Here is a 13,997-nt window from a genome sequence, read left to right as displayed (position 1 = left end):
CAATATATTTCACTTTTGTTCTACCCATATATTTAATTTTTTGCCACATGCAAAAAATAAAAAAAAAAATATCTCTTACTGTTTTTCATTTCCAGGTCAGTGGTTTTCAGCATGGAGGTTGGGTAGTTTTACCCTTTAAGGAACATGAAGGACAATGTCTAAAAATACTTTTTTTTGTTTTGCTTTTTTGAGACAGGGTTTCTCTGTATAGCCCTGGCTGTCCTGGAACTCACTTTGTAGACCAGGCTGGCCTCGAACTCAGAAATCCTCCTGCCTCTGCCTCCCGAGTGCTGGAATTAAAGGCGTGTGCCACCACGCCTGGCTCCTAAAAATACTTTTATCATTACCTAAGCAATCGGGGTTCTAAGTGCTTTGGCATCTAGTAGATTAAGGCCATGGAGGCCCATCACAGCTCCCCACAATAAAGAATTGTCCAGTCAAAGTTAGCAATATTGCCCCAAACAAGGAGTCCTATTCTGGATATTCTGAATAAGAAAACTAAAACAAGTTTCTGTATTTCTAGATACTGCCTTGATAGGAATAATTATAAAATCTAAGATCCAATCTGTGAGTTGAGAGATACTATATAAATAAATAATGTAGCACCTGTTATTTCATCTACTACTGAAATACCAGCTCAAATATATTGCTTCATAACATTGTATGATATGGTAATTAGTCTCCAAAGCTGTAGATGGAAAATAGAAACACTGTCTGGGGTTTGGGGTTTGGGGGGTTAAAATGAGAGTCCTAATATAGGTTTATGTCAACTGATGTGGGTTAAATATTTCCAATTGCTGGGAACTGTTGCTTTGTAGAAGGGATCTAGAAGCCATGTTGGACCTAAAGCTCTGTAGTCATACCCTGTCTGTCATTTTTACTTTGTGCTTTGTCTTTAGGCAGAACATACATCTCATATATCGTCTTTCATAACAGGATTCCTCCCTGTAAAGGAATAAGTGAGGAAACACAGAAGGCCCTGGACCGCTCTCTTCTTGATTGCACTTTCCGATTACAAGGTAGAAATAACCGCACTTGGGTGGCAGAGTTAGTGTTTGCAAATTGTCCACTTAATGGCACTTCCACCAGGGAGCAAGGTAAGATCTTTCACACTGTGTTTTTGCTTATGTCTGTATTTTTAAAAGTATTGATTACTATTAGTTTTCTCTTTTGAATTCTTTAGGACCATCCCGACATGTTTACCTGACATATGAAAATTTGTTGTCTGAACCTGTTGGTGGTAGAAAAGTAGTTGAAATGTTTCTTAATGACTGGAGTAGCATTGCCCGATTATACGAGTGTGTGTTGGAATTTGCACGTTCTCTACCAGGTACATGTAATAGTCTTCCTTTTAAATTCAAAATACCTCCTTTGTGTAACAGAAAAAGTAAAACCTGTACATTGTTTTAAAAAAATACAGTCAAAAGTGTATCTAAGGAAAATTGCCTTCTTTACGTCAGTATATAGTCTCTTTTCCTCTGGCAAAAAAAAAAAAAAAAAACCTGTTAAACTTCTTTTATTTCTAGAAATTTGCACACATAGACAGATTTGTGAGTAATATACTTTTGTGTTATAGTCCTCATCTGCTGTGAGCATGCAATCTAATAAACATTGTGCTGTGTCAGCATGACTCCACTCTAGAGGACCTGAGAGAATGGAGCCAGTAAATGATGCAAACTAAAGTCTCATGCAATAACCATCTTTATTCAGAGCATCATATTATGTATACCGTGAGGGTTAGATAGTATCACATGAGTAAAGTATACAATTACAATGGAAGTCACATATGGCAAAACATGTTTTCCACAGAGGCACAGAAACAAATAACAATAGTTGAAACGAATAATCTGAAGTCAACTCACTCCTATGTGCTACACCTAAGAAGGGCACAAAAGCACATTCCAAGAATTATTCTGTGTCTTTGAAGGCACTGAGGCCATAACCCTCAGAATTCTCATACGGCCCCATTCTTGGATTGTGTCCCAACACTAGCACATTTAAATTGCACAGCTACTTAGGAAATAGGTATTCCCTATTTTACAGATGACAAAACATGTCACAGAGACTTAAAAACTTTGCTTTGTGTGAGAGTTTTTCTTGGCATAAACTGGTAGCAGAGAAGGCCAGGACAGAGAAAGTGCTTTGCTGTATTAGCCACTGTGCTAGACCTTTTCCATGGCTCACCTTCTCTGTCCTGCCTTTACATGCTTTTGATTTCTGTGACTGCCTTGGAAAACAATCAAACGGGCATGGTGATGTGGGCCTGCAATCATGACACTTGTTAGGTAAAGGCAGCAAGATCTAGGAGTATATCCATCACCATTAGTACACAGAGACTCTGAGGGAAAATCTGGGGTTTAAGGAGACCTTATCACAACCAAACTAGGCATATGATTTGCCAATATGCTCTCCTTTTCATACCTGCTTTTAAAAAATGTCCATGTCCTATCAATGCATTTTGTTTGTTTCTGTTTAGAAATACCTGCTCATCTGAATATTTTCTCAGAAGTTCGTGTTTATAATTATCGAAAGCTTATCTTATGTTATGGAACCACCAAAGGAAGCTCAGTAAGTATATGAATTAAAACATGGTTGTTCTGGGGCCTGGCAAATGGCTTAGTGCTTATGGGCACTGTGAGTATTTCCAGAGGACCTGGATTCAATTCCCAGCCCCCTCACAGCACTTTGTGCTCCAAGATCTGACTCCCTCACACAGACATGCATGCAGGCAAAATACCAATGCACATGAAATAAAATAAAAATAAATATTAAAAATGGAGGTTCCTTTCTTATTTATCTTAAAAATTAAGAACTTAAAACAAATGATGTTTGCCAGACATTGTGGCTTGGAAAAGAAACAAAGGAAAGAAAACTGCCTTAAATAAAGGCTCAAGGAACATCAATTTTAAATGCTCTGCTGAAATAAAAGTGTGATATATTTTAATTCTTTAAAACTGAAAAATAAATTACAGTGTCTTTAGAGCATGTGATCTTGATTTAAAAAAAGCACTCTTGATATTTTTTTGTTCACGGACTTCAATTGGGATTCATGTCTTAACTATAAATGAATGGCTTTGAGAAATACAATTTGTCTTTGGCTTGAGTTATATGAAAATATTCATTCTTTGTTCGTGTCTTAATCCTAAATATACTCCCTGTAATCTATACTACTTTTCCTTAAAAATCCAATGAGTTGGGAACTAAAGTGAGGAGATTCAGTGATTGAGAGGCTGTACTATTCTCATAGAGGATCCTGTTTGCATTCTCAGCAACCATCTGCAAATCCAGTTCCAGGGTTTCTTGGACATCAGCCATGTACGTGGTACATGTAGAGACATGTAGAACACTTGTACTCGTTTCTCTCTAAACACTTCTATAACTAGTACTATCTGAAATTACTAGTAATTGAATGAACATGTGTTTGAGGATCTTCACTTTTATTATAACAGTGCTTGCTACCTTAGTTGGTGGCACTGAGAATATGACTCTGCAGTTGAATAGAAAACAAAACACTGAGGATTAAAGTTTTTTTCTAGTTTATATAGTAAAAGGGAAATGATATGCATGCTCATAGGCTCTGCTAATCTATATGAATATCATATTTGGAATTTGGGACCAAATATTACCACATTACTCATTTTTACAAAAAGCTCTCATTTTGATGTTTTCTGACTTACCTTTATCATGTTTTTCACCTTGAATCTGTTACTTTGCAATTTATTCCACATGTGCTCTCTTTGATCTAGATTAGTATCCAGTGGAATTCCATTCATCAGAAATTTCACATTTCTTTGGGAACAGTTGGCCCAAACTCAGGTTGCAGTAACTGTCACAATACCATTCTCCATCAACTTCAAGAAATGTTCAACAAAACACCAAATGTGGTTCAGTTACTACAGGTAATTAAATTCTCTTCTCTGTCTTAAGATGTATTAGTAGTATGTTATGCAAAACACCAAAAGTTATCTGCATTTGTCTTTAATGAGTAAGTTGGATGTTTTTGTCTTATATGGTTTAAACACTGCCAGGAGAACTTAATTAAAATGATCTAGTGCACTTCAAGAGGAACTTTTCTAGAATGTCCCAGAATGTTCATTTGTGACTATGAGACCGAAAATTTTAAGTTTTCTGCAGTTACATGGCAACTGGGTGATCTCTCTGTTTCTTCTAGGTTTTGTTTGATACTCAGGCACCATTAAATGCTATCAACAAACTGCCTACTGTTCCAATGTTGGGCTTGACCCAGAGAACTAACACCGCCTACCAGTGTTTCTCCATTTTACCACAATCATCCACCCACATCAGACTGGCCTTCAGGAACATGTACTGCATTGATATATACTGCCGTAGTCGAGGCGTCGTGGCAATACGGGATGGTGCCTATAGTCTTTTTGATAACAGCAAGTTAGTTGAAGGCTTCTATCCTGCACCAGGATTAAAGGTACACACTTCCTTGTTAGAGAATAATAGAATAAATATATTCTTGAAAACCGTTCTTCTGAGGGAGAAATGTCCCATTCGAATTTAGTAAGCAGTAAAGTTGCTGTATCTTCTTTGCAACTTCATTTTGGAGGAGCTACGATTTGCAGTAAGTTCTGTGTCTTTGTACATGAAATGTTGGGAGGCCCCTTGTTTCCTCATTCTCTGATCAATAAGATGGGGGAATATCAAAGAGCCTCACATTTGCTTATTGGGACTTTAAAGGAAGACTTTATTGCTTGAGATCCTCATGAAAGCTGTGTGTAGGGTCAAATAGTTCTGAAGGCTGCTTTTGAAAACTTCCTCCCTTACCCTGTTCCTGCTGTGTTCCTGCTCCTCAGATAAACCTGTTTGCACTTGTCAGGTAGTTGCTACTCTTTGTGTTTATATAGCTGTATCTCTGAGTACGGAGGTACACTGTCACTTGTTGAGTAATTCTCACCCTAAAAAGGAGCGTTTACAACTTTGAAAACTTGGTTTTATATACTCTTTCTTGCTTCAGGTGGCTTCCAGTCTATAAATAAATACATTGGCCTTTCTCCTGGTTTTCCAATAAGGTTATGTAGCAATTATGACTTCGTAGGTTTTTTTGTTTGTCTGTCTGTTGTTTAGTATTCTTGTTGTTCTGAAAATCCTTGTCCTTTTGGGCCTCCACATGCAACTGCACACGTGAACCTGCACAAATGTGTTCTCACAGGTCTATATGCAAACAAACAAAAAACCCTAGTCAAAACAAGGTTGGAGGGGTTAATGTGGCTCCTGGGAGGCATGACAGCAGGAACTTGCAGTGTGTTGCTTTGTTGTGCTCATAGTCAGGAAGCAGAGTAGGTTGCTTCCTCCTTTATTTAGTTCAGTCTCCCAGGCCCCGTAAAGTTTGTTACCCACATTCAGGATGTGTGATCCTAACTCAGTTAAGCCTCTCTGGAACCACCCTCAGAAGTCCATTCAGAAGTTTGTCTTCTGTGTGACTCTACATTCCAGATTCCATTTCTTTCTCTTACATTGCTATAGTAGCTGCTCAGCGTTGTTAAAGCGCTGACTGCTCTTCCAGAGGTCCTGAGTTCAAATCCCAGCAACCACGATGCCCTCTTCTGGTGTGTCTGAAGACAGATACAGTGTACTTAGAAATAATAATAAATAAATTTTAAAAAAGAAAAAAGAAAAGAAAAAGAAAATTTAAGGAAAAAAAAAAAAAGAAGGTACATAGGAGATTGGTTGCAGTCCATGGAGGTTATTGGAGACCTTGTATGTTTGACAGTGTTTTTAGTTTACCTTCATTTAACTGAGAGTGCCTAGGTATAGAATTCAAGACTACAATCATTTGTTGTAGAATGTTTAAAGCTCTGCTGCTTCGTTTTCTACTTTGGATTGTGACTGGCTTGAACTTTGCATTTCTGAGTGGACTCCTAAAAACACAAACCCATCTGCTTTGGGAAAATTCTGTGCATGCTGCTTTGATTCTTCCTTGTTTTCTGTTAGATTTTTCTGATAACTCTGACTTTCAACCTTAGACTTGACCTCTACTTTATTTGTTTGTATGGTGTATGTAGTTGTGCTTGTGTGGAGAACCAAGGGCAAGGCCAGTATCTTCTTTATTATTCTGTCTTACTTAACACAGGGTATGCCACTGAACCCGGAGCTAGTTAGCCTGTAAGCCTTAATAATCTCTTTGTGCTGTTGTTCGTCTTCTTTCCTCACAGTTACTACGTTACAAACGTGCCTTGACACTCCTTACATCAGTGCTGGGGTTCAAACACTATCCCCTGAGCCATTTGCCCAGCCCAGAAACATGTTCTCATGTGGATAAATCACTTTCTCTTCCCTCGTCTTTCAGTCTTAACTCGCATTTCTTTTGTAGAACTTTGATCGCTTTCATGTTGGTGCCTTTCTTGGATTATTAAGTAATTCTTTACTTTCTGCTCTTATTTATAGGTAAGGTTTGGAGACTCTGGTGTTCATCCCAGGACAATCTGCATGGCCATACAGCCAAAATCAGTAGTTTTAGGTCTTTTGTTGGCCCACTGTGAATTTGCAGAGATGTTGTATATCTATTTCCCTATTTGTAAAAGGTCAAAGGAGAGGATGAAAAGTTACCAGCTTTAAATATATGGCCTTTAATACCCGTTTTAAGGGTGGTAACCTTTTTCTGGATTGCTACTGGATCCAGTCTTCCCACCCACACAGAGCTCCTCCTTTAGAAGCTGGTGATGAACAGAGTTCTGGGAGAGTAGTGGGGAAATTTTTTATTTTTTATTCTTTGTATAGTTTTCATTTTGTTTAATATGGATGGATGTTATAGAGAAGTTATTTAATCCCAACTTGGGGTTTCTACCCACCTTTGACCATTTAGTTCCAGGATAAAAGAGACACACAACCTTTTTGTTTACAATAAGCCTTAAACAGTACAAGAGTTGGACAGATGCCTACCTGCTATGCTATTAGAATCTACTTTCCTATTGATAACCCCAAATTATTATTTACTACTTACTGTATTTCATTTGGGCTGCTTTTAACTCTAATTGACAGCCCTCAGGACCATGTGTTTATGGCTCACATAACTCATGGTGATTTCTCCTTCCTCCTCCTGCACCCTTTTCTTTCCTATGATCCCAAGCTCGTGAAAGCTAAACCCTAACTATGTCTTTTCTGTCCAGCAATTGGCTGTTGGCATCTTTATTTACCAATCAGAACATGGGGGACAGGGCCACTTGAGTCTACATGCACACTCCAGGTCTATGGAGCCCACACTTAGCATTATAGTAAACAGCAAGACCAAACCTCAACAATTCTCCTTTTTAGTTCAACACTAGGCTCATTTTCTCTCAGATATGTATTGGATACAATTATATAGCAATTAGGAATATTATAAGGTATGGTATACATTTATAATAAGTATTTCATCATCTATCCTCACTTAATGAGTTTACAATTCTGTACCTCAGTCATCTTTGATTTTAATTTGTATTACCATGTGAAAACAATCATTTAGACCTAGAACATCTTCTTAAATCCTAAACAACTTGTTTCATTTTAAGACTGGAACTATCTAGTTTTCAACCCCATCAGAGATTTAAGAAGGAATAAATATTTACGTATTCAGGAACACAGCTTCCAAAATTTAAACAATTGACAAAGACAGCTGATAATTTGGACAGTCTCTAACATTTCTTATAACATTGGAACATCTTTCTGCAGCCTTCTGGCCCAGAACAACTGACTGAAGAGAAGTAGGACTTCTGAAGGACTAGCTTACCTTGTCTTGGCAGAGCTTAGTAGTTGACTATGCTGCGTCTGTTTATCTTTTTTGGACAGCATTCTGTCTGCAGATGAAGTAAGGGCATTTCTTGCCTAGTGGCTAGCTTGCCACAAATGAAGCAACTCCACATGGAGGTAATGATGCTTAACCTTTTCTTTGAAGTGGAATGGGGTATACTGTCAGGAACAGACACATGTCTTGTCAAATATCTTTTAATAATGAAATAACTTTGAATGTCACAGTCTGTTTCTCTGATGCCTTTGAAGACCATCTACCTGTATACAGCATAACTGAATTGTTAAACATTATTTCTTGTATCTATTTACTATTTGAGTGACCTTGAGAACATTTTATTGTAATTATCTAAATTAGACTTTAATAAAGTTTGACTATCTGACTATTTGTATTACTTAATTTTTCTAAAGAGTTTTAAATAGGAGCTATTAAAAGGACCGAGTCTAAACCTTGTATTCTTAAATGAGTTGCATGGGCACAATGCCTATCTAAGAGGAACAATAGTAATTTTCAATTTTGTATCAATATACAGAGACTTAAACCAATGAAAACCTTAAATCTGCATTGATATACAAAATTCTGTATCGATGTAACAAAATATAACTTTAATTTTGTATCAAAATATAAAGATCTCTACCATTGTTAGATTATGGCTATAAAATTCTTCAAGAGTAAATGTAATAATTCATCCTTATTTATCTAATTTCTTATGATATTTCTATATCTATTTCTTTTCAACCCCCTTTCCTTTACCTGAGAAAGAAAGGGTAGAGAAGAAAGGAAAGAGAAATCCCTCAGTGTAAGCCCCCTATTTTATTTCTTCTATTTCCAAGACCATAATTATTTGTAAATTATCCCTTAAAGTGACAACATATTTATAATTCATAAAAACCAAAACCATCTCATTTACTCCAACTTAAGGGGCTGGGACGGCAATATTCTTCTAATTACTTCCTGCTGAATTGGGGCGAAGAATTTCTAACCCACAAGGAAACTGAAAAAAAAATGGTTAAGTCAAAATAACACTAGCTGGCATTTGTTGTCCAGTCTTCCCGTGTTGAGAAAGTGCAGGGTTTAACTGAAGTCCTGGCTGGAACAGTCTGAAAGGCTGGATGAAGCAAGGTCATTGGGATTAAGCAGTCTTTCTGAAGCTGTTCTAGAAGCAGCATCAGTTGAAGCAGGGTTAGGCAGGGAGCTGGAACAACAGATCATTTCAGCACCCTGAAGGTGAATGTTGTCAGGGGTGTACTCTTGGTATTTTAGTCTTTAATATATGACCCTTATAACCAATATTTTGTTCTATAAAGATATTTGTATGAAATGTACACGGTGCACAGGTTGTTTAAGGATGAAATTTTGCTCTTTTTTTTTTTTTGGTTTTTTCGAGACAGGGTTTCTCTGTATAGCCNTGTCTGTCCTGGAACTCACTTTGTAGACCAGGCTGGCCTCGAACTCAGAAATCCGCCTGCCTCTGCCTCCCAAGTGCTGGGATTAAAGGCGTGCGCCACCACGCCTGGCTAATTTTGCTCCTTTTTAAGTTAGTTTCATCAATTGCCAATTGTAATAAGTCTTCATCTATATCATGAAAGGATAGCATGATGAATTTTGAGGATTTTGTAGCCAACAAGATTTATATGCTATGTATATCTGAAGTTCTGGCTACAGACATTTTTATGTCTCAGCCAGTTTCAGGGTTTTTCCCATGTAGCGGGGGGGTCAACAAATCAAGTTACCTGTCCTATTTGGTCTTCTTGATTTTTTTTTCCCTTGTCTGCAACTAAACTCATCAAATCTTATCCTATTACTAAGGAAGGTGTCCTATTAACACAGATATAGAGCCTCTTTCCCAAAATAACAACCCAAAGTCATCAAAATATAGAGTAATCCAATTTAGCACCCTTAACAATTTGGTCTACATATATGTCTGTGCACCACTTATGTGTCTGCATCCCGGGAACTAGAGTTATAGAAGTTTGTGAGCTGTCATGTGGGTGCTTGGAATTGAACTTGTGTCCCTCAGGAAGAGCAGCCAGATCTCTTAACTGCCAAGGTAACTGGCACTGCTACTTCCAAAGTGTCTTGAGAATCTGGATGGAATTACCTTTGCTTCTTGGCTCTCCTGGTGGCTTCCTTAAGATATGAGTCTTCTAATTGGGTAGTTCAGCCATCTACTTTAGCAGCTTCTAGCAGCTTCCATGGTATATCGCTGTTTTGTTTTTTTTTTTGTTTGTTTGTTTTTGTTTTTTCTTTTTCTTCTTTTATTTGAAAGACCATGTTCTTTTAATAATCCTCTAATAATTTTGATGAAATAATGACATGCGTATTTGAAGATGGGAAAGGGGTATTAAGTGGAGAATCAGACTGCAGAGGTGACTCAATGGATAAGAGGACTTGCTATGAAGGAAAGAAAATCTGAGGTCAAATTCCTTGCACCCACATATAAACTATGACAAGCCAAGCATGGCTGTGTGTGACCAAACCTTTATTGCTGAATGAAGACAGGTGGTTTATTGGAATTTACTGGCCAGCAAGTTTAAGCGGAGAGCTTCAAGTTCTTTCAGATACCCTGTCTCAAAAAAAAAAAAAAAAAAAAAAAACACCCAGTGCCCTCCACTGACGTGTATCTGCACATAGAATCCTTGCACATACTGAGAGAGTGATACACAGAAAGACATCGCTTGAGACATAAACTCTACTAGTCTTGCTTAAATTTTTGATAACATACCTTATTTGAAAAGGCTTTATCACTTCAGATGGTTCAGGATTAAAATTAAGCAGTCTAAAACACCAACAGTTAACTTTGTATGTACAAGCGTGAGGGTGGGGTGGTGATGGGGTACATGTTTGTATTGTAGGAATGAATCCATATGTGTGTGTGTATATAAGCCAGATGTTGATATCAGTTATTTTCATTCTTTATTTTACTTTTTGAGATGAAGTCTTTTACTGATCTTGGAGTTAACAGGTTCACAAGACTAGTTAGCCAGCATACCCCTTGTCTCTGCCCCTTCCCAGTGCTGGGATTATATCTGTGCAGCGCCACTGTTGGGTTTTTAACAGAAATCCTCTTCTTGTGTAGAAACACTTTACCAGCTGAACCATCTTCCTTGTGTAGCTCTTTTTTTTTTTTTTAAATGAGGTCTTGTTTTTTTTGGTCCAGGCTAGGCTCTAATCCAACAGTCCTCTTATTCCTGCCTCCTACATGCCGTGGTTATTGGCATGTGTCACCATGCTAAGGTAATTCACTTAATTCCTACTCATCTTTTAAAATCATATTTTCTAGATTAAAGTATGAGACCTTGTGCCTGTCATTGTGGCATATGCCTATAATTGTAGCACATCAAGGTAGATATCTATAGTCAATGCCAGTCTGGTCTTAATATATAGTTGAGTCAAAGGTCAGCCACGACTACATAGTGAAATCCTGCCCCAACATACCCCAACTCCCCAAATAAAGAACAAAGGAAAAAGAAGCCTTTTGCTAATGAGAAATTCTATGTTGATGTATATGGCCTGCATTTCTTTGTTTTTGTTTTTTGTTGTTGTTGTTGAGACAGGGTTTCTCTGTATAGCTCTGGCTGTCCTGGAACTCACTTTGTAGACCAGGCTGGCCTTGAACTCAGAAATCTGCCTGCCTCTGCCTCCCGAGTGCTGGGATTAAAGGAGTGTGCCACCACGCCTGGCCCATGGCCTGCATTTCTGGGTCAGAGAATGTTGTGTGCTTAGAGTACTCAGGGTATTTAGTTTACTGAACTATTTTTACTACTTACAGTTTACCTCAATTTGCTGTCTTCCTCCAGAACTCATAGTATCTCATTAGATTGTCAGAATATCATTTTCAGGGGTATACATAATATGGTTGTGTTACAATATTCTCAATGATCATACATTTTTTTTACTTAGGTTGTAAGATGTCTCAGCAGGTAAAGGCATTTACCTGACAACCCAAGTCTTGGCCACAGATCCCACTTGATAGAAGAAGAGAACTGATTCCTGCAAGATGATTTTTAGCTTCCCCAGATATGCCATTGAAGATGCATACACATGTACACACATAAGCACACACATACACAAACAAATGGTTACATGGGGAAAAATATTTTGCTAAAGTAATTAAATCTTGTGTTTATACCTGTAGACTTTCCTGAACATGTTTGTTGATAGCAATCAAGATGCTCGGAGAAGATCGGTAAATGAGGATGATAACCCTCCTTCTCCTATAGGAGGGGATATGATGGACTCTTTGATATCACAGCTCCAGCCACCTCAGCAACAGGTAAATGTCTGCCTGAAAGTCTACTGTGGAACAGCTTCTATAGGTGTCAGCATTTCTTTGTTAAAAGATAGGATGTCTTTGGAAGAGCTAAAAAGCCCAGGAAACCCCTATAATAAAAAACGTTGAAAAAAAATTGTAACAGAGACAATAAGGAGACCTCCTTTGGTAGTAAATGAGCACCTGAGGTCAAGGCTTTTTCCATTACTACTCATTTCTAATTGGGGAAAAAAAAGTCACTTGCTGGATGCTAGGCAACCTTTTGTGCAGCAACCTCACCATGTCTTTGAAAGGCAGCTGTTATATGTTGTTCATTAAGGTCTCTGCCAAGCCAGCCAGTTCTAATTTCAAGGGTTCTTCTATACACAGTTTCACCAAGCCATGCTATCACAGCTCCAAAGCTTTCAGCACTCTGCTGACTCCTTCCTTTGCCTCGTTGAACAGCCCGGAAGCCAGCCTCAATTTGTTCTCACTTTGTCTCTCTTGAAATAGAAAGTAGTCACTCATTGATCTTGTACTCCTAAACCAGTGCCTTATGATTCACTAGCATGGAAAAGACTCTGTGTCAGGGTTCAAAGCACCTTTTGTCTGGAGCCTTTAGCAGTTGGTTTTAGTTGTATGTGAATATACAACCCTTTGGCAAGGTTCTGAGGATTATTCTTCAGAGGCAATTTTATGAAGTAACTCACTGCTTCTCATCCATAATCTTTTGCAAAATAGCACAGTCCTTGGGCTTGCTTTCTTCTGGCCTGGCTACTTATGCTTAGTAAGTCCAATATGCTGGTGCTTGTCCCTTCCATAAAGTACTAGATTCTTAACAGCAGGAGTTTGTATATTATGTCTGGCAGGTATTTAGATTTTTTTCCTCCCCTGTATTTGGTTTTCTTGCTGACATTTATAAAAATACAGGGCAGCCCAGTAAGACCCAATATGAATACCTCTGTGCCCAGAGTGGAGCTATGACAGATGTTGACTTGGATGAGGTGAAGATGGTAGGCCATCACAATGGAGGAGGACCTTGCCCAGCAGTGCCAGAGGAGTGCTGCTGCTGCTCCTTCTCCTCCTCCTCCTCCTCCTCCTCCTCCTCCTCCTCTTCTCTTCTATTATTTATTTTGGGGGTCTTTTTTTTTTTACATTGTAGATCTCTCCTGGAATTGATGTTTGGAAAGAATAAGTCACATACTCTAGGAAAGCAGTTCTTGAGATGGACTAGATATTAGCCACAGCTAGTGTCATACTGACAATTGATGGAGAATCTGTTATTATTCCCCTCTCCCTAAATAAATCATCTGTTGGCTGCTTTCCAGTAATTTTACAGGTCACAGAAAAATCACACTGTAGCTTATTAAACATTCTGGTTTTGCTAAGAGTTCTATGTACCAGTAACTTTGATACTTGATAGGAGATTTCCAACTGGGAGAATAGTTAAGAGGCTAAAGGATTACAGGTAGATTAAGGAAAAGTTAGCGTGGTCTAGTGATGTTAGGAAGATTCATCACTTTGTTACAACTCCACAGATTCTTTGTTTCTGTTTTGTTTTTCTTGCTTCTTTATTTTTAAATGAAATGTCTGACAATGTCACTCAGAAAAAAAAACTGAAAAAAAAAAACGACCAATAAAAATTGTGTTTTGAGACAGTCTCATTATTAGTCTTGGCTGTCCTAGGTACTCCCTCTGTAGACCAGACTGGACTCAATCTCACAGAGATCAGCCTGCCTCTGTCTTCCAAGGGCTGGGATCAAAGGCGTGCGCCACCATATCTGCTTAGTTAATGTTTTTAAACATTCATCAAAATGGTGCATTTAAGAAGTGTTGAAATCAGTCTGGCGGTTCCTCAGAAAATTGGACATAGTACTACCGGAGGACCCAGCAATACCACTTCTGGGCATATACCCAGAAGATCTTCCAACTGGTAATAAGGACACATGCTCCACTATGTTCATAGCATCCTTATTTATAATAGCCAGAAGCTGG

General features: G+C 38.2%; 1 protein-coding gene across 2 annotated transcripts in view; it reads left to right on the top strand.

The window, feature by feature from the left end:
- Med14 (mediator complex subunit 14) overlaps positions 1-13,997 on the top strand; it is an 81,562-nt gene that overhangs the window by 48,244 nt on the left and 19,321 nt on the right. For both annotated transcript variants that reach the window (XM_021187367.2, XM_029533991.1), the window contains exons 17-22: positions 937-1,097; positions 1,184-1,330; positions 2,477-2,568; positions 3,747-3,899; positions 4,172-4,441; positions 11,889-12,026. In XM_021187367.2, the coding sequence (XP_021043026.1) occupies positions 937-1,097; positions 1,184-1,330; positions 2,477-2,568; positions 3,747-3,899; positions 4,172-4,441; positions 11,889-12,026 (961 nt within the window). The remainder of the gene's footprint in view (positions 1-936; positions 1,098-1,183; positions 1,331-2,476; positions 2,569-3,746; positions 3,900-4,171; positions 4,442-11,888; positions 12,027-13,997) is intronic.

The sequence above is a fragment of the Mus pahari genome, chromosome X, assembly GCF_900095145.1.
Source record: "Mus pahari chromosome X, PAHARI_EIJ_v1.1, whole genome shotgun sequence".
Taxonomy (NCBI): Eukaryota; Metazoa; Chordata; class Mammalia; order Rodentia; family Muridae; genus Mus; species Mus pahari.
This window is presented reverse-complemented; position numbering and strand designations above follow the sequence as displayed.